The sequence below is a fragment of the Oryzias melastigma genome, linkage group LG22 (assembly GCF_002922805.2).
Source record: "Oryzias melastigma strain HK-1 linkage group LG22, ASM292280v2, whole genome shotgun sequence".
NCBI classification, from domain to species: Eukaryota; Metazoa; Chordata; class Actinopteri; order Beloniformes; family Adrianichthyidae; genus Oryzias; species Oryzias melastigma.
The window spans coordinates 16,641,994-16,662,393 of NC_050533.1; the positions used below are offsets into that span (position 1 = coordinate 16,641,994).

A 20,400-nucleotide genomic window follows, 5' to 3' on the forward strand; every position below is an offset into this window, starting at 1 on the left:
AATAAAGCTAAATTATATACTAATGGCATACCTAAACAACCAACCCAACAATTCAAAGGGTTATGTGGCTATAAATATAAATCACATTAAGAAATATTAAGCATACCCTTTAATCTAAAAAAAATGTAGCAAATTTTGATTAAAAAATTACAAATGCTGAAATGAAGCACCTTTGAAAACATGAATGAATAGTTGAATTCACTGAGTAACCACTAGGTGGCCAACTTTACAGAAAAACATGTTTACAGGCTTGGGCCAAAAACCCTTTTGTTGTCTGTTTATAGCATCACTAGTTCTGTTTGGGGTGAATTTTTTATGAACTTCATAATTTGTTTTGATCTTTTTAGGTGACAACCAAACAAACCCCCAGCTCTGGAATGGATTTAATGGTTCCAACAGCAATAATGCTTGTTGTTCATGGCCTCCCTGTATGGTTTCAAAGAGGCTGAGGCTCAGCGGCCTCATTTCTGTCCAACATGAGGAAATGGCCATGGAGCTAAATCAATTAAAAAGAAAATATGTTTTTTTTTAAATTGGCTCAGGGTACACAAACAAAGTATTGGCATTGGTAACTGTCTTCCTCTTTTACAGTTATGATCATCACCAACATTTTTAACAATTTAGCACCTTAAATTAACCCCTTTGCTATCATATGAGGTCAAGATGATGACTCCACCCTTCCCATGACAAAGGTAGAGAGGATTTTATGTCTACCACGGACACCAACCAGTGAAGATAAAATATTATTGAAAAAAAAAAAGTTCCGCGCGCTGTCTTGTGGGTTCCAGATGACCCCTCTAAACATGCCTAGATAGCACAAGGGTTAAGAAGATACGACTTCCCAAAAACTAGCTGTTGTAGCCATTCTACTTGAGTAAATTTTAAAAAGTGTGAATGTTGTGTAAATGAATGAAGTTTTTTTTGCATATGATGCAGCAACACTCGTGTGTGAACTTCTTAAGTGTCTTACAAATGACTAAAATGCTGACAAGACAATATTTAATTAATTATTAATGAGCGTCCATCAGCGTTTTCCATTTAAACTCCTGACCACTAGTTGGCAGCACAGCACACTGAGGCTCTTTGAGCAACTCTACATCACGACCAAAACAAAAAGATCTCGCGTGAGCCAGCTTGTGTTAAATGTTCAGTCAGCCTCATGGTTTTTGTTATTATAAGACATTTACTACTTAATTTTTACTTGGGATGGGTACTGAACCAAAACTCTGTGCCACATTGCTGCCAGTAGGAGTATACAAGTGCAGTGTTTAATGTTGTGATCATTAAATAAAATACATTTTACCATTTTATTGAAAAATGTATTATTATTCAGGTAGAGTTTTAAGTCATACTCTTGAAAAAAGTGAAAAATTGTTCTGGTACAGTCTTGTGATCTATCGCGATATGCATCGTATTGTGAGACACGTATCAGGATATGTATTGCATCGCCAGGTTCTTGCCAACACACACCTCTAGGCATGTAGATGAAAGGGAAGAACTTGAAGCTGATCCACTTCAGATGCTTATGATCAGGGAAAATAAGGGAGCAGAGTGCATGGGTGTGTTGGCGAAGAGGGGCTGAATGAAGGTCAGAAATACATATGGAACACCATGTTGTGGAGTTGATGCATCAGATCTTTGACTTCAGCACAAAAAGATCAGCGTGCAGCAGCAGACTGTCCGCCAACATGCCTGGCAATTTTTGACATTAACAAACTGAAGATGGAAAACAGACAAGAGGGTGACTCAGAAATGTCAAGAGACCATCGTTATACAAAACACTGAACAGATCAACGGAAATAGATCCTCAAAAATAAAACGTTTTTGTACTAAAAATCTCTTATTTTTAATTTTTTTGTTTTGCTAATTTGCATCAATACAACAATAATATAAATCATACATATTTCACATAAAAGATTAACGCAGTGTAATTTTTTTTTTCTATTTTGTTCATTTTCTACTCGAAAAAAATGTAAAACTACTATGCTGCCAGACTACAATATAGTAAACACAATTTACTTATATGAGCCTTTTAAGATGACCTTATTCTTGCAGCAAACAAAGGTAAAATACAATTTTTTTAATCCACCTTTTCATTTTATGGTGATTAAAGCTCATAATTTGTATTCCCTGCAGATGAATCAAATTCTTTCTACTTACCCCGATCAAACATCCTGCAGTGCTGAATGTTTAGCATTAGCGTGAGCTCCTTTATCAGGCTGATATCTTCAAGTTCACGTCTCAGTGTGACGTCTCACAAAGAAAAAGGTTGGAAAGGTCAAGGCCTGATGCCAACTCTGCTTTCCTGGGTGGTGAGACTACTGGTTGCACATGTGATGAGTGTGACAGTAAAAATATAATGACAGTCACAGTTGATGAGAATCAAAAGCCCTTAAGATTCCATAGGAAATGCAAGGGGTCATATTTGACCCCACTTTTGGAAAAGTGGGATGTGATACAAACGCTGCAATTTCTTAAAATACATATGTTTTTGTTTTTAAATAAACTTTCATATTGTATTTGAGTCAAAAGATCCATTTTCACATTTAAAAACTGGTCAATTCAGATCCAATCACAAAATACAGGTTTAAAATGAAATGGCCTCAAGTAACGAACATGTTTGAAGAGGGATATCTGGAATTTTAAATTTAGATAATTTTATTCTCTAATATTTTAAAGAAAAAAAACTCTCGGGGTCGCTTTTGACCCCACATATCTACGGTGGCCCTGAAGTGCAAATCACATCAATAAATCACTTGACACGAAACACATTTTAAACTTTATAACAGATATTTAAAAAGCAAAAAAATAAAAAAAACAGTATTACATTTTTATAAAGCTAAGCTACAGTCCAGAAACCAAAACATAAAAAAAACATTTCAAAAACCAAAAGTAATTTCCTGAAAACCAAATGAATTGTTGAAAAAGGAAAACAATAAGAAACAAACCAGAATACGTAGGTACAATGGGACATTGGTGATTGGATGATGATTTCCAGTATCGCTTCTAGCCAATTATCTTTCAGTTCAAATGACGAACAAATGTCATCATCCAATCAACTAATCAATAAATACCTGTCTTTTCCAGTCTCACCACTGTACTCATCCGTCCACACATACTCCTTAATACCCATTCAAATTTGACATAAAATTAAAAAGTGTATTGCTGGCAATTCATCAGTCACTAGTCCAGTCATGGGATTCATTTTTTGAGCGATTAATTAACTATGACCTGTGATTAATTATTCTAATTATTCTCTTTTTTTATCAAACCTAATAATTGCTGTGAAAAGCTTCATTTTGAGGTATTTTCATTTAAATTTGTGACAGTAAAAGATCACATTGTAATCATCATGGGGCTCAGATATTAACAGCATCTAATGACCGCATAACCATTATTTATTGAGTTTTAATGACAAGCAGGAAGGAAAACAGCAGAAAAGCATTTGATTCTTTGACTGAATGGCTGAGAACAGTCTTAGAACAGTCACTTTCCATCAGACAGATCTGGATTTGTTTCAAGGTGACACCTAGAGGCAGTTTTTGAGAGGGCTGGAATTTTAGTAGTCACTCCCAAACTAGGAAAGTCCTTACAATCTTTCCACTAGGAACTTTTGATAAAGTATACAAATGATGTTAATATTAAACCTTAAATTTATCCTCTATTTTTACTATTTGTGCATTAGAAGGCTTTTATTATTGTTTATTAAGTGTTGAATTTATATTTATGAGTTTTTCTTTGATGTTAAGAAATTGTGGGTAAATATAAGTTGATTTTCTGCTTTTCTTGTAAATGTATTACTTTTATTGAAATTCTGTTAAGCAGAAGTGGAGAAACACTCAACACTGGTAAGTGGTGTGTATTTGATTTTTCTGTCACTCAAGTTTCAACAACCCCTGGGCATCCTTGAATGTTCTTTTTAGCATGCATTAATAGACAAAAACCCAACAATATGAAGATGCTTGTTCATGTATTTGAGTAATGTGCTAGCTTTTTTTTTTTTTCCTCCATCAGAGATGCTTATGATCGTGCCACAAAATGCAAAAAAAAAACTTTACTTTTTTTTTGCATAAAGTAAAAACAGAACTATAGTCAATGTATTCTCATGCGTGTCAATTAAAGAAGGGTTGGCCGCCTGTTCCTGCCTAAAAATAAAAGACTTTGTATTATTGAGGAGGCTGGTAATGCAGCATTTAAAGACTATTGTGGTAAATCTGCAGCAGCAGCGGTGAACTGCAATAACTCCGTCGAGCTTTCAAAGAATTGCAATGAATATGGTCCCCTATTTTTAGTGCCTCTGTGATTATGTCTGACTACGTGAGTGCTAGCAGCCAGCACTTTGTCACTCACGGTGCGTGCGTTTGCTGTAGATCGAGCAGCCATGCTGAAATCCTCTCGGTCTTCTTTTTCTTTTGTTTGTCAAACTTAAAAGTTTTCATTTGCACCTCAACACTCCCCCACAAGATGAATTTCTCATACACATATTCCTCTTTTTTTTTGTAAAAAAAATTATGTAAGATGATGACAACTATCTATGCAGTCTCTGACTAACGCTCCACTCATCTTTTCTCTTATCAGCCATAGGAAGCCCCCACTCTCATTCAGGATTGCCAACACTGGAGATGGTACTCATTCAGTGAAGCTCATCCACCCACAGAGACTACAGTTGACACAGCATTTACAGTGTAATATGACACTAAAATTGGAGTCTAGGGAAGATCATAGAAACTTGTGTAATCTTGGAGGTTTTTTTCCCTTAAAATATCATAATTTAGTCATCTGTAATTGGGAATAAATGCAAAACATTACGCTGTGCTATTAACACATAAAGCAAATTCTCCATCACAACAGTAATATATTTAAAAAAATCCTCACACTGCTTTAACACATCCCTGCATTTACTGTAACATGACATACTGTGCAGAAATACTGAGAAAACAATCAAGGAGAATGGAGAGGAGGTGTTTACCTTCTTCAGAGCTGACATCCTAAGGTGAATCCTCCTCCCACACAGCCCGCTTACATCCTGGGGTCCCAAGCCAAGTTTGATGGGTGCGCAAATCTCCCCTCAGCCCGGTGCTGATGCTGAGCCATGAGTTGGCTGCTCAGTATTCTCATCTCGCTTCCACCCTGTTTTACAGCTGGCTTGCTGTGCGCACGCCCAAAGCTGCTGCTGCTGCTGTTATTGCTGGATGCAAACACATGGGGAGCCCTAACTTGATGCTCCGCTCTTAAAGTCATAAAAGTTGTCAATCAAAGGAAATGAAAGCAATCAAAGTATTTAACGATCTGAGTTTTTATTTTATTTATTTATTTTTTTTTTGGCCTGGTATTTTTTAAGAACCTAAAACCTAGAACCACAGAGTAAAGTTAATTTATTTTGACTTTTTTTCCCCCATTTATATTTCTAATATCGCTAAAATCCTGTTTAAATGCTATGCCGAATTGACAACAAGACTAAATTAAATCATGCAACTAAATATGAGAACATATTTGAGACTATTTCGTAAGAAAAACGAGTTTTTGTTTACTTAGCTTATATCTGAATGGAGTTTGGTTAACTGCAGCCACGGTGCCTGTTTTCACCGATGTAAACAAGCGACGGAGAGCAGCACGCTAGCTTTGACCTGTAGCTTCTTCGTTATAGTTTGAGATTAAATACGTTTCAGCAAGCTTTTGTCGTTTTTATATTTACACATTCGAAATTATTTTAACAGCAGCATTATACTTGTATGTGCTCCTGAGTGACTGGCGAAGAGCGCTTGCTAATTTAGCCTATTAGCTTCCGCCTAGCTGTCCTCTTCGTGTCATATATTGTTTAGGAGCCTACTCTTCGTGGATATGCTTTTTATGTCGACATGGCTCGAAGGAAAGAAGGTAAGCATCAGGTGTGGCTAATATGTGAATAAATCACTACACGAGTGTTTGTAATTGCTGCTAAGTAGCTTGTTAGTTTAGCTAGCTTAGCGTTGTGCTAAGTAGAATTAGCTTAGTTGTAAACAAACGCACGTGCTCCAATGTTAAAATACTGGACTTGTTTCTTTGTTTGCTCGCTTGTTTTGATAACGGAAGGGTTTTCCAACATGAGTTGTTTATTTCAATACTATTATTAATATCAGTAAATGTAATAGATATATCAGACCAGACATTTCCCTTGCAAAATAATAGTCAATTTAAGGGTACTTACAAGTATACTAAAAGCAAGGCATTCTTGGAGTTTGATTAGTATCTGTTGTAGACTTCAAAAATCCCTATTTAGTCTTAAAAGGTATTCAGTTAAGTTACTTAGGAATTCTTAAAATAAACTTCAAGTATACTACTTTTTGCTGAATAAGGCTACTGAATACTAACAATTAACTAAATGTAAATGTCAAAATCTCTCTTAGTTGACCTAAATAATCAAGTCCAAAAAGGAGAAAAACCCTCTACCTTATCAAATTGTTATTGTTTTAAAAGACAAAACAGTGTTGTGTCCTAGGTCACACTGTTTAGAATTTTAACTGGGTCTAAATTATGTAAGGAGATTAGTGAGAACTTTAGAATAGTTAGATTAGCTAGAATGTAAATGGTTCTTCCATATTTGTATTTGGAACGATAGAATACCCATAATGATTACTGTCTTGTAATGCAATACATTTGGAAACTTTTATGTTAATGTTTTGATGTGCACATTCTTAAATGTCTAGATAAAATTCCACATCCAATTAAGATTAATTATAATTTTGTATTAAATGTAATTGTCATTTAATCTGACAGTTTTATAAAGATTTTTGTGTCACTACTCATAACACACGTTAATGTTCTTCACAAATCCTGATACAAATTATGTAATTTGCTAATATTCTCTTAAAAAAGAAAAAGCCTTATTAGTCTGTTTACCTGTTGATATTTTAGGTTGCAGTACATCTTTATTCCAGAAAGCTTGGCAAGATTTTTCATAAATGTGTAAATTGTAATGGTGTATGTATGTAAAGTATGTTTTTTTGTGTGGTGTTATGTCTGGTTTCAGTGTTTCAATCAAAAGTTCTCCAAAAGCTTTACCCTGCTCCACCTACATCGGAGAAACAAACCAGCACACCATCTATTGAAGCTTTAGCCAAAACAACTTACGTAAAAAGAAAAACATCTTCAGATAACCTCATTTCAGGTAAGATTTTAGCTCTGTGAACACAAATAATTGATGCTAGTGTCCCTCCTTACTTTTTCTTGTGTGTTTTAGAAGATGCAGGTAAAAGGCGGAGCACAGTTAACCCAAGCCGGAAGATGTACACAGTCCTGCCGCCACCACCTGGCCACAGTATTCATTTAGAAGCATGTGGCTCACTTCCCCAGCTAGAAGTGGATGGTGACATAGATCCAGCAGGTTGGTCTGCAAAAAGTTACACCAATTGAATTCTTTCCCACAAAAAAAAAAAAAAAAAAAAAATCAGTTTTAGATCGCCTGTCTTGCATTGTAAATGAAAAAAGTGTGGGAAACCAGAATGCATTGTACTTGCTGGTAATCCTGGCCGATTATGTTTTTAACTTTGATGCCCTAGCCACCAAATGATTCAGCCGGAGCTGATGCAATGTTTTAGACCGATTTTTGGCTTATCACAACACAGTCTAAAGGTGCTCATATTGTTACCTGTGATGAATGGATGGCATTGTGATTTAGAGATAAGTCCCACATAGATATGGTGCATTCGAGGCCTGCCTATTTATGTGCTCTCGTAAAACGATAAGGATGCTGTAAAATCCCTGCTCCGTTACACATCTCTTTGCTCATCAACCCTATAAATGCTGACCTTTTATCGACCGGATGAACCAATGCTTACTCAGGAAAATAAAATCTGTTTGATGGCTCTTGCAGGATGTTATTGAGTGGTAGTCATTAGAAAGAACGATGTTTGATTAATTGTCTGTCTATATAGTTGTTCATAAATGAGCATATTTTGGATCTGGTGGGTGTTCAAGGTCAGATTGGGTTGGGGTTTTTTTGCCAAGACACTCCATAAATATGTTGTAAAACATTAAATGGAAGTTGATTATCATATAAAGTTGGAGGAGTGAAGGCATAAACCTGCAATCTGAGGCTCTGCTACTCACTTTTAATGATCTCATTTTAGATGTAATAAATAGGAGCATGGAGAAGTTGGTCTGGGCCACATATTTCAGTCTTGTTTTTTTCCCATATACAGTATGTGAATCACTTCTCACCAGGTGGCCCTTTCCTAAATTGTCTCTGTGCTGGTTAAATAAAGTTGTAAGTCTGAAGTCGCCTGGCTCAGCAGCAGATCTTTTTAAGTGCAAAGTAGGAGCTACACTGGCTCCAAAATATGCTTTTTTTTTTTTTTAAACTTTCAACAGACGCACATGTCTGGAGATCTGCTACACGTAAAGCAGGATCAAACTGCAAGGAGTCTGTTTTATTTTTGGTGACAGGAAATGCGGGAAATATACAGATAGATTGATCCAGAACAGAAATCTCTGGTAGATCACAGTCTGAATACAGACCAAACGCAAGGTTCAGGACTCAATCCGAAACAAATGAAGCAGACTCAGTCCGGATCAAATCGTTTTTCCTGTCTGAATAAACCTTTAATCTATTGTAAAAGTGTTTTCAGTGGTTTTTGAATTATGATTATGCCATTTTAATCAAAATCTAAAACCTTTATTGTTTTCTAAGTCGGACATAGTGTCTGCAGAGTGGCAGGAGTTCATGAGAATTCACCTCTGACTGTTAGTGCAGACTTCTATTCAGAGCTTTCTGTTTACGTGCTCTCCCACCAGCTTACAGCCCCTCACACCCCAACCCAACATTTTTGGTGCAACAAAAATGACAACCAATATCGCTGCTGTCCAGTCTAAAGTGTTGATTCAAATTCCAGTTCAGACGAGGAAAACAAAGACGTTCGTGGATCTTATTTGTCTGCCAGTGGATGATTCAGAATGGAGCACAGCAAGGAGCTTCTAGGCTCTTTTTCAAACTGATTTTTTCATCTGCACAATGATTAGAAAAAAAAAAGAAAAAAAAAAAACAGAAATGCAATTTTGAGCTTTATTTTGTTTTTACATGGCCTCCATTATCAGAAAAACACAGTTGTCATTGGAGTGGCTTTTTAAGATCAGTGTGTTTTTTTTTAAAGTTTTGACAAATAAGCTGCAATTTTCTTTCGTTTTTACTGCAACCACTCTTTTTTTGTTTAATAGTTTCTCATTGGTTACCAAGGAAAATGGTGTTTCTATGCTACCACACAGCCGTTCTCTGATAATGTGAAGTCATCATCATCATTGTTCTCTCCTCAGCAGATGTGAGACACTAAAAAAGCCTTTTAGACTTGTTAAATCAACATGTTCCTCAAACTCAAAGGACGCTCACACAAAAGAAGAAGAGTTTTATATTTCTAGTTTTTTATGCTCTAGAAAGATGGACTCATTTAATCGACCACATTACCAGCCCTTCTTTTTAATGAGCTCTAATGAGCCTCTCTCTTTTTATTTTTTTCTTTCTTTTATTATTGTAGTTTCTTGTTCTCCAGCTGTTCCGGCTTCCATCAAATCCACTTCAGTCAGGGTCACCAAGAATTCATTGCGAGTGAGTCCGATTCCATTTGAGCTTTTATCGTTATTTAATAAAAAATGACAGAGAGGGGAGCACTGTGACAAACATGCTCACACAAAATGGAAAAACAAAGAGAAACTGCTGTAAAAGAGCATTACATAAGCCTGGAGCACCGTTTCAGAGAGAGCAGGCTTGTGCAGTTCAGTGGGATGCCCTCCGTTTTGTCTTTAATTATGCATATTGTTGGATTCAAAAAGAAAATTCCAGCAAGCTGCACAGACTAGTTTACTTTTTACAGCTTTTTGTAAACAGTGTTTGAAAGCTTTTCTTCCTTTTTTTTTGCAGAGAAACATCGCCACGAGAGCAGCGAAGAGTCAGACGGATACACAGAAACAAATGAGAGGAAAAGGAGGAGGCGAAAAAAGAAGCGGCAAGCAGAATCTCCTCCCGGTTCTGGGAAAGATGGTGCCGTTGCGACCAGTGAATCCAGTACGGGTCAAGCGCCTGTGGAGCAGAGAGGCGAGTGCTCGAGCAAGAACAGGAAGAGGAAGCTTAAGAAGAAGCGGCACAAGGAGAAGCTGAAGTCCATGGGTCAGATGCCGCGGGCCGCTGCTCTGGAGTTCACCTTCCAACAAGTGGAGGAGGACAACAGCAGAAGAACTGCAGATTTGTTAGACTTTTTAAAGAAAACGGCAGAAATCTGTTTGTCAGATCGTAAGTATTTGTCAGTTGTAGGGTGCTCTCAGCGCCACAGAATTTATCGTAAAACATTAAAAAGTCCTGAAAGTTTGGACTTTTGTCAGCTTTGTTGCCATCTTTTGTAACAATTAATCAAATTAAGGCACTGTAGACCACAAAAGATGAGAAAAGTTAACTCCATTCAATTATTATATTACATTTATTCACAGTTTAGTTCTTCTTTACAGAAAGAGTTTCTATATTTTTGGACTAAAAACTAATTTTATGTCAGTTTTTATTGTAAGAATTCATCGTTTTTGTCATTATTTTGCATGACAGAAAAAAATAGTTTTGGATTGTGATTTTTTTTTTAAAGAAAAAATCAGTATTTAATCACATCAAATAGCTGTAATTCCAATTAAATCCCAACGTTGTGAAACTAAATCAGTGAGGAATGTGGCGGCGACACCCAACTCTAAACATTTTTTTTCTGTCAGATAATAAATTGTTCATTGAAAACGTTTCCTCTCTTTTTGTGCTGCAGCTTCACAGCAGAGAAACCAGCTTCTACAACTGTCAGCTTCAGTAGATGATCTGGTTGACAGTATAGCAAGTGGATCGAAGGCCGACTCTGTCATGGAGCAGCTGTTCTGTCTGAAAACCTTTGCTGAGCAGAATAAGACAGAAAATCTAGAGAACGCTCTGAAGGAGCTCAGAAACAACCCCGTCCTGACTGCAGGTGAGTCAACATCAGAAGGAAGAGCAGACTTTTATTTTGAAAAAAAATCTGTAACTTCTTCTACTCCGTTCCATACTTTTCCCTTTATGCTGAAACCATCTCTGTCATCTCTTGTAGTCTCTTGAGGTTTGTATATTTTCTGGAAGGAAGTGGCGCAGCAGGAACAGCAGAGCGTTTGTGACGAGCTTCAGGAAACCATAAGATTTTTAAAATTTTATTTCACTTTTCATATTACAAAGTAATGTTTGTAATTTCTCCATTAAGATATTGTCTGACATTAAACTCTCCACAAAAAGGTTAGAGAGCACTAGTTTAGGCAGCAGTTTTACTGCTAAATTAAGATGCAGATGTGTGATTTCCTTAAACATTTATTAAAAATCCTTTAACAATTGTCTGCAGAAGTCTGCATGTTTTAACATTTGACTCTGATTTTAAGAGCTAAGTACTTTTTTTTATATGTTTTAAACTTCACTTTAATCCTGAATCTGAGCTACTTAAATACCAGTTCTCCAAATTCATGCACCAAAACATTTTGCTGTATTTTTTTTCTACCTTCTTGTTCAAATCTCACCACCATTCACCCTTTATGATTCACTTCACTCTCTCAGAGCTTTTCCTTTCCGTTCTGTTCATGCAGAAAACAGTTTGCATGTAAGTGTAACCTACATTCCCATCATGCAGAAGCTAATTCAGGTGCATGCGTGCTTTTTAAGCCCTTCAGGAGAATTCCCTAAAGCTCTCCTCATTCTGTCTGCCTCCTGCAGTAGTAGTCGATTGACTCTAAAACGGCTTTTAAGGAGATCACCTCCAACTTTATCTTGCTGTGTACTGGAATTGTCATGTAACATTTGGCACAAACTATATTGAGTTCCAATTTCTGCAGAAGAAACAAAAACACTTTTTTTTATTCTGGTGGGACGATGTTTAAAGATGCTGAAGTGACTTTGGTTTTGTGTTGCCAGCACTAACTGAAGTGGTTTTTCTTTGTGTTTCAGAGGAAACCGCGGCAGTCATCTCGCTGTTCCAATACTGGCTGACAGACATTCTTCCCATGCAGGCAGAGGAAACGAGACCCCCTACATGACGCCAACACTCACAAAAAACTCTTTCCAACCATTTTAGTTGATAAAACTTTATTTTCATTTCATAAACTCCCAAGTTTAATTTTTACACTTTTTTTTCCTTATTTATGATTTTTTTTTTTATAGTTTATCCTTAATTTAAATCAAAACATTGAAGTGATTTCAAAATAAAACTCATTTCCTCTTTCCAGCCCTCTGGGAATGTGGAGCTGCCAGGGTTCCTGCCCTTGTTTGCTAATGTTTTGACATCTAAACTCCAAGTTAAGCTAATAATTCAATTATCTGAAGTCCTCTCCCTTCAAATCCAGTGTTGCTTTACTTTATTCCTTTTTAGCACCTCAACTGTTTTCTCCTCTTTATATCCATTCATGCTAAAAATAGCCTCAAACTGTAGCCTCCCATTACATCATCACAACTCCTCATGATCTAACTGTAAGCTCAATATGGTAAAATGTCTTTAATTGCAGCGTAGATGGTTGTCGATAGACGTTTTGAACCAATACCACCTGTGGAGTTTGGACTTGGTGGCTGTCTGCAGCTTAAGAAAGCTATTTTAAAGCAATCGTCTGAAGCTTTTTGCCAGGAGACAAGTTCAGGAGGAGGGCAGAGAATTATCTCAGCTGGGTGGTGGCATTTAATGACCTGAGGAAGAGCTGACTGTTGTTTACCAACTCAAGAGAAGCTGCTGTTGTAGAAATGGGGCAGCTGACAGAACAGCTGGCATCTGCAGGTCTTTTTCACACAAAATGCTCTCCATGACCTACATTTATGAAGCTTCAGAATACAAACTTTCAAAATTAAGACCATAGAGAGGCCATTTTATAGATCACACTAAAATATTCAGCTCTTCCACAAGTTGAGACACTTGACCTCAACATTCAAAGAGATTTTGCAGCTTAAATTAGAAACTTCTGGCTTTGAAGCAGTTTCCTACTTTAATGATACATTCAGAAATCTTAAACGTCCACTCTTCACACTTGAGGCGTATGATTGAAACAACATTGAGGCTAATAGAGTGAAATGACCTCAACAGGAAAGGCATGTAAAAGTGAATCTAACGGAAAACTTTAAACGCCTGCAGCAGTCAGATTTAAACACAACCACTTCATTGAAAATTGTGTTCCTGTGACATTTTTGATCAAAGAAAATTAAGCTTAAATCTCATTTATCAGTATTTCTTTATTCAAAACGGTGTGAATCACGAGCTGATGAAAAAATCAGTTTGATCAGAGTGAATTTGTGACAGAAAATACGCTGAGTGGGTCACAAGCTCCCTGCTCTGCTCCATTCTTATGCTTTGTTTTTGCTTATCCAAGCTTGGGTCTGGCTCTAAATCATAGACTATGTAGACGAACTGGACATAACAAGGTGTTGACGTCACCCGGAAATGCCTTAGCTCCTAGGTCAGTTTATAACTTGAATAATCTGTGATAAAGAAAAAGTAGCATTAGAAAGAGCATGTTAAAAAGAATGTATCAGAGTAACAACTGTCAATGGAAGTCTATGGGATTTTGTTTTTCTTGCAACCAGCTGGTACTTCCTATTTGGAGGGGTTGATCAGTCCAGTGATTACACAGTCTATGCTCCAAACTGTGTGGCTGGACTTCTCCAAATGTTTGTGTTGCACTGATAATGTTAAGCTGTGGTTTTAAGGGGCTATAAGGTAGCAGGAGAGCGTCAAAACGGAGATCTCGCTGTATCAGGGAGGGGAAGGGGGCGGGGTTCCAATGGTCCCGCCCACAACTCTGAGGCAAATTTCTGATGAACTACAGTCAGACAGTTTTTACAATTTGGGCTAAAAGTGGCACAATTGTAATTAAAAGAACACTGGGAACGCTTTCAAAATGTTTTTAAAAATTACATTTTTATTCAAATTTAAACCTTTGGAGGGAAAAAGAAACTTTATTGAAAATTATATTAGGAAATTGTGATTTAAAACAAAAACTCAAATTATCTATGCTGTAGTTGGTTCATCTCATTATGGTAAATGGTTGATTTTAACATTAACTTCCATCAAATACTATTTTCTCCAAGCTGACAGTTTTTTAAAAACATTTTTTAAGTTAAATTTAAAATTGGACCATCACAATAATCCAGAATTAGTTGTAAAAACTAATTAAAAGCTTGCAGAACATAAAACAACAGTGTTTTTGGTTTCACAAATTACAAACCTTTCAGTAACACAAAATAAGCAGATTCATGAACTTTCACTCTATTCACTTTAAAAACTTTTGTTTGGGACCAAGCTTAGTTTGCATTGTCTCTGTATTAAAAAAAATAATATTCCTTTTCCTGTTTGTCCCGAATTGGAATTTCTCTACATTACAGGTCAAATGTAATTTAGGAGAGATGCTCAACCTGCTGAAAGCATGCCCTGTGTGGATTTGGGAGATCCACTCTAATTTCCTGTCGTGTTGAAAGCACGTCCGAGTTATACACACCGTAGCCAGCAAATGTCTGAGCTATCATTTTGGTTGAAGGAATTGTCGGCATTCCTGGCTCCCAGACAATGCAGACCTCAGACTGTCCAGCGCTGGATTCATACTTGTGGCTTCACAGAAGATTTCCTTAACTTCTTTTGAAAAGGTCTCAAAAATCATTTTATATGTTGCAAATAAATCGTTTATAGTTTTATTTTAGAGAGTCCTTGACTCATCAAAACTTCCAATAAACGGATGAGTTTGCAGCATTATTGCTGCTGTTGAGCTTGACCCTTTGAACTGGGAAGCGTTGTTGCATCCTAAGGTGGGAAAAACCTTCACCAGAGAGAATTCTGGAGGTTTGGAGTCACGCAGCTCCCTCATTATAAGACTGAGAACCCCGAGGCCAGGCGGGATATTAAAGCTTATGAGGAAATTTGCTGATATGGCAGGAAATCCTGGACATCAACAGAATAAACTACCAGCTAGTTTAAACGGGTCCAGGTGCTTATGACTCCAGTAAGAACTGCAGTGGTCAGGAATGTTTAATCCTTTGTTCCAGCATGTCATCTTCCTCTATGCATTAACAATTCACTTAATTGAAAACGACTAGAAATGGGAAAAATGATATCAAAGCAGAACCTCAGGACACAGAGACTGCAAAAACAGCCACACTAGAAATCAAAAGCACATTTTCTTTAAAAAATAAACTAATAAATAACAGTCTTGGAAAAAAAAAAGAAGATGAAAGAATGAATCATGTTACTTCAAGACTAGTTTAAGTCTAAAAATAAAATAACCCAAATTAAACAAACAACTGAACAAAAAAGGTTATGTTTTTTACTACATTAGATGATCTACAACTCAGTAAAAGAGTTGTTTTTATTTGTTTCACTGTCTAACAAAGCAGATGAATGAATTATTAAATGAATGAACAAATGAACAAAAAACAGATAAATGAATAAATGTATCAACGAATGAATGAACGGATGGACTGACTGACAAACGAATGAATAAATTAATGAACAAACTAATGAATTAATAAACAAACTAATAAATGAATGAAAAATTATAAATGAATGGACAAACAAATGAATAAACGGACCAATGAATCTTTTACTGTAGCACAACTCTATATTTTCTATATACCACAGTGCTTCACAATAAAAGGACAAAAGAAAGTCTTGCAGACCTTCTTGCTGTGAAGCAAGAGCACTAACCACTGCCCCACTGTGCAGCAATTAGCAACAAAAGACAAATAAGAATGCAATAAAATAAAATGAAAAAAATGCCAATGACTACTGAGCATTAAAAGCCATTCTAAGTAGGTATGTTTTTAGTTGATATTTAAGGTATTAAGGTCTTATATCATGCACAGTTCTGCAGGAATATTATGGAAAAATTCTTGTCATGTTTGACGTTTTTTCTGGGTTTTGACCAACGAGGAAGTTCTGAAACATACTGGAACAATACTCTCATTTGCTGACACAAGCTTATGTAACAGAAAAGTTCACCCTAAAAGTTGAAATGGCTGTTAGATGCGCTTTTGTGAAGCAGCTCGACACATCTGGAGAATTTACTTTTTACCTTGTGGCACAAATGTGAAAAATGAACTTCATCATAGTGTCACCCCAGTGTTTCTGTCATGATGCCGGCACATGAGGCAAATATAGGTTGTCACGATCCAGCAAAATGTATTTTATTTAACGACTTGAAATATTTTTGTTAATTCCATATTTGTGTGCAAGTTTGAAAAAAATATATAGTGAACAAAGCTTTTATTTTTTTTAAATAGAGTTTTACTCTAGATGTCATTCTAGAAAAAAAACCTTGACAGTAGAATAATGAGTTACATTTATTTAAAATTTTCTTAAACATATTTTTACAAGCACTTTTTTATAGTGTTTTTATTTTATTTAAACAAAATAAAAGAAACTTTTTTATATTATTTAAGTTTGACCGATTTTTATCTGTTGTTCAAAGTATCATTTCAGCATTTTACAACATTACAAAATTAAAACAAAAATAAGCTGCTAAAGTATTTTAACAATGAAAAATGTTGATGCATTTTGCAGGAAAACTTTGCAAAAATAACTTTGAAACATCCAAAACTAACATGACTACAACAAAGACAGTTGATTACAGCCACAGGCTTTTACAATAACATTGACTCCATGCTACGTTTGGAAATTTACCATCAATGCATGAATACATGTTAGTGTATTGCTTTTTTATTTTTTTAAAAGCAACTAAATAAGCAATAAATTATATTTTTACCTTTTTTGATGCTTTACTTTTAAATGTGATTATTTTTCCAAATGTAAAATGTCTGTCTGTCCTCCTTAAAATTGAAATTACAAGGCAAAATAGCAAAAATGTGTTTACGAGAAATACAAATATAAATGTAAAATTCATATTTTTCTCTGTAGCACTCAAGCACTAAATTAACCCAAACGTTGGATTTCCTTGAATTCAAAGAATCCTGCCTCAGTTTAGGTCCACATCTTAGTCTTTGTTGGCAGCTCCTGTAATCCCCTTAGTCTCACCTCCTGCAGCTCTCCGGTTATGTAAACACTGGAGAGAGACGGTATAAGGGCTGAGCAGACCTTCCCGGCTCAGACAGCTGAGCAGAAGAGAGTTGAGACGCACGCCCGGACAGACCCCCGGTCAGTGGGTTCCCCGTCCTGGGAATCCAGGGAGAGGAGCCGCAACACAAAAAAAGCCAAGCGTCATCTGGCCTTTAATTCATCTGATCCCTCAAGAAGACCATCCTGGAAAGCTCCAAAATGTTTTTCCGACTCCCACGACTGACTCCTGGATATATCAGGCTCCTGCAGGTGAGTCTGTGACAGCTCTCATCAATAGTTGCTCTGATTTATAGATATGCAAAACCTATTTTTTTAATCACTGAATGCTAATAATGCCCAATTTGCTTAATAAATGATGTGTTTTTTAACTACTCCAAACACAAAAAAACATGTTTATAGCTTTAGGCTCTAACTTACCTCGAATGCCTTGGATTTAAGATGACAGCTTCGCAGCTTTGAACAAGATCTGTCTTTACTAAACCTCTGAGAACAGAAGTGGAGGACAAATATTAGTGATAGTCTGTTGCTTTGAATTGGGTGAATGGGTCACACAATCGCTCCTTTTTGCACCATAAACTCCTGGATAGATTAATTTTATAGGAACATAACTGAATCATTCCAGGGTGTGTGGGTGGACTTTGTTGTGGGCGGAGCTTGTGCAAACAATCATTTTGCTCTCCTTTCAGACGCAGGCCTACCACAACACGCCCGTGACGGCTCCACCTGAGAAGACCATGCCCGGTGTGGCCATGCTGCTGGGGGCTGTCGGGATCGGGATGTGCGGCTACAGCTCCAGACAGCTGTCCCTGCACCACCGGCCCTCCACCCGAGTCCTCCACTGGATCGGCACCCACACTGATGCGGGCAGCATGGGTGTGGGGGCTCACCGGGCCCCTGCTCTGGATGTCGCTCGCAGGGCTCCTGCGTGCGCCGACATCCCTCCACCCTACTTCGTAGGCCAGAAAGTTCCTTCAAACTAAGCCGACGGGGGTACAATAGCCAGCACCACAGATCGAGTCCGAGTTTCTGCTCTTCTATTTGTCTAAGATTGTAGCTATGCAGGCCCATTGCTACAATGTGGCCCATGTGCTCTCTGATGACAAGTGGGTGTGGACGCTTGGTTTAATCTGTGCGTGTGCAGAAAATGGTATGACCTAGAAAAATCAAGTTCAGTGATTAGCGCAATACAAGAACTGTGAAGCTACGTTCATACCGGCCTCTGCAATCCGTGTTTGAGTCTACGTTTACATCAGGGTTCCACATTTAAAACTCTTGTGTTCACATGCAGCTAATCCGATTTCTACAACCGTTTTTGGGCTCTCCGTACAATCATAGAATGCGCATTGAATCTAAACCAGATGAACTCTAACCAATCAAGGACTCTGATTTGGTAGAAATCTGTAATTGCGGTTTGTGCCTGGACTGAATTATATGACTCCAAATTCATTTATCGGAATAGAGCTGTGAAAGAAAAATCCTGGTGCACCACTTCTTCCAACTGGAGGTTGGACGTGCTAGTAAACAGTAGAAAACGGAAAAAGAAGAAGCCCTTTCTCAATTGTCTAGAGTGAACGCCATATGCTAGCATGTTAATAAATGCGCGTCACGTGCCCGGTGTGAACATAGCTTAACAGGTGATTCAACACTTTCCTTAGCAGGCTGTCTGACGCATTGATAGGGCACCGAACAACAAGAGTGACTCTAGGATCGTGTGACTGATGCTGGAACTTCCCTAAAACTGTTGCTGATTGTCACTTCATTGAGCGGAACACCTAATTTGAAGACATTGTGGGTCTTCTCAAGCCCTGGCGAGGAAATAGACGGAGGCTTGGCAGCGTGGCTCGCAGATGGTGTGTGCCCCCCCCGCCCAATTGGTTCTTAGGCAGAAAGCCATGTGTAATTGCTGGAGCGGTCCGTCCCTGCCCATGACTTCATCTGATTCCCTCTGAGGAGCAGCAGGTGCCACTTGTCAACAAGCGTTCGCCTGGCACTGTCAGACTGCCAATCCCACAACACCTGAAGAAAGACGATTGTTGAAGAACGGGAGAGCTGAAGTACAGCATGTAAACAATGCTTACACAACAGCAACTCTGTGCTGGATAACACACCTTAATTTGTGTGTCTGGGACACTGCGGAAGGGATTCCAGGCTAGGTAGGATGGGGATTCCGCTCATGTCCTCGCTGCGGATTAACCCTGGTGAAAAATCAATCCCGGCACACACCCCTATTAACCTAATCCGACGTTAAGACTTCCAAGGACGCGTGAGAAGCAGACGGTTCCTGTGCATCCAAATGTTGCGGCGTCCTCCCTGCAGTTTCCACCAGTTATCTCACAGTCATGCGTCATATGTTGACGCTGGTATTTTTCAGATTGCAAAGCGACAGAAAACTCTAACAGGGGACTTGAGATGTGGCGAGAAACTGAGAGTGGTTGAGAACGTGCGTTGTGCCTTATGGGTTGAACAGGATTACACCGTCTGCATTCGGTCTAACCGGCTGATTTGTGAGTTTATCCTATAAATCGGCGACAAACGTCATTAAAGGAGGATTTTATTTCTCCTAAAGCAAAAAGAAAATTGACTAAAAAGAGTGAAGGAGAGTTGTGTGCTTCTCGATTTAGAGGTCAGCTGGACCTTGAAATCTCTTTTTTTTCTTTGGATTAAGAGCCAGCTTTGTCTTTCTGCCAACTTAGACAAGGTGTAAGCAAGTTGGAGTTTTGTTGGCTCTGCAGGTCGGCAACAAAATGATCTTAGTCCACTCAGCCAAAGAGCTAATAGCTCCAGCTGGCATCAAATACCACCTTACCAACCAACACCTCTAATCCAACCAAAAATAAATAAATAAAACAAATTGAGCTCAGATTCACAAACATCTCCAACTTTAAAGTCTTATAAAAATCTGTCATCGCAGCTCTGAAGCGCATCAGAACTCCTCTTCTGCCTTTGCACTCCTCAGAGTGGTGAAATCGATGTGGTTATGGGCTAGAGGCTGTGTAATGCAGCTCACTGGTTTTGATGGATTCTCTCTACACTGCAGTGATGCACAGTGAACACAGATCACTGTGGAAACCTATTGATCTCAATCAGAGAGTGAGGGAGGGGAGCTTGTCTCCGCTCTGCAGCAAATCCTTGCTCGTCGTTGTGCAGTGTGGGGAAAAAAAGGCACCCCGAGTGTGGAAAAACTGAATCTGAAACCCTCCACCAAAAAATTTTAAAAGTGTGGGATGTTTGAAGGCTCAGCGCTCACCTGTCAGCTTGCTGTGAGTTGCACATCAATGCTCACTCATCAGTTTGTTCTGAAGATCCGAGTTGATCATTACAGTAGATCTGATGTGTTTGTAGAAGAAAG

At 37.8% G+C, this 20,400-nt stretch overlaps 3 protein-coding genes across 7 annotated transcripts in view; 2 read left to right on the forward strand and 1 right to left on the reverse strand.

The window, feature by feature from the left end:
• Positions 1-5,090, reverse strand: part of dlgap2a (discs, large (Drosophila) homolog-associated protein 2a) — a 189,452-nt gene extending 184,362 nt beyond the window's left edge. For all 5 annotated transcript variants that reach the window (XM_036210030.1, XM_036210029.1, XM_024266139.2 and 2 more), the window contains exon 1: positions 4,970-5,090. In XM_036210030.1, the coding sequence (XP_036065923.1) occupies positions 4,970-4,987 (18 nt within the window). In that variant the 5' untranslated portion in view covers positions 4,988-5,090. The remainder of the gene's footprint in view (positions 1-4,969) is intronic.
• A 651-nt stretch (positions 5,091-5,741) lies between these two features.
• On the forward strand, positions 5,742-12,251 carry LOC112142641. Its single transcript, XM_024266152.2, has 6 exons — positions 5,742-5,877; positions 7,010-7,147; positions 7,220-7,363; positions 9,890-10,258; positions 10,767-10,961; positions 11,957-12,251. The coding sequence occupies exons 1-6, from the start codon at positions 5,859-5,861 to the stop codon at positions 12,043-12,045; spliced, it is 954 nt and encodes a 317-aa protein (XP_024121920.1). The 5' UTR covers positions 5,742-5,858; the 3' UTR covers positions 12,046-12,251.
• A 4,496-nt stretch (positions 12,252-16,747) lies between these two features.
• zgc:193593 (uncharacterized protein LOC564090 homolog) lies at positions 16,748-19,885 on the forward strand. The gene is made up of 2 exons (XM_036210075.1): positions 16,748-17,300; positions 17,738-19,885. Exons 1-2 carry the CDS (start codon positions 17,250-17,252, stop codon positions 18,029-18,031), a joined length of 345 nt encoding a protein of 114 aa, XP_036065968.1. The 5' UTR covers positions 16,748-17,249; the 3' UTR covers positions 18,032-19,885.
• Positions 19,886-20,400: the final 515 nt, after the last annotated feature.

What these genes read in the sequence shown, in the direction of transcription:
- LOC112142641 (XM_024266152.2), top strand. An exon ending in TTCAGATAACCTCATTTCAG is followed by an intron (nt 7,148 to 7,219) that starts GTAAGATTTTAG and finishes TGTGTGTTTTAG; the next exon opens with AAGATGCAGGTAAAAGGCGG. An exon ending in AGAAATCTGTTTGTCAGATC is followed by an intron (nt 10,259 to 10,766) that starts GTAAGTATTTGT and finishes TTTGTGCTGCAG; the next exon opens with CTTCACAGCAGAGAAACCAG.
- zgc:193593 (XM_036210075.1), top strand. Translation starts at nt 17,250, where the DNA reads ATGTTTTTCCGACTCCCACGACTGACTCCTGGATATATCAGGCTCCTG. An exon ending in GATATATCAGGCTCCTGCAG is followed by an intron (nt 17,301 to 17,737) that starts GTGAGTCTGTGA and finishes CTCTCCTTTCAG; the next exon opens with ACGCAGGCCTACCACAACAC.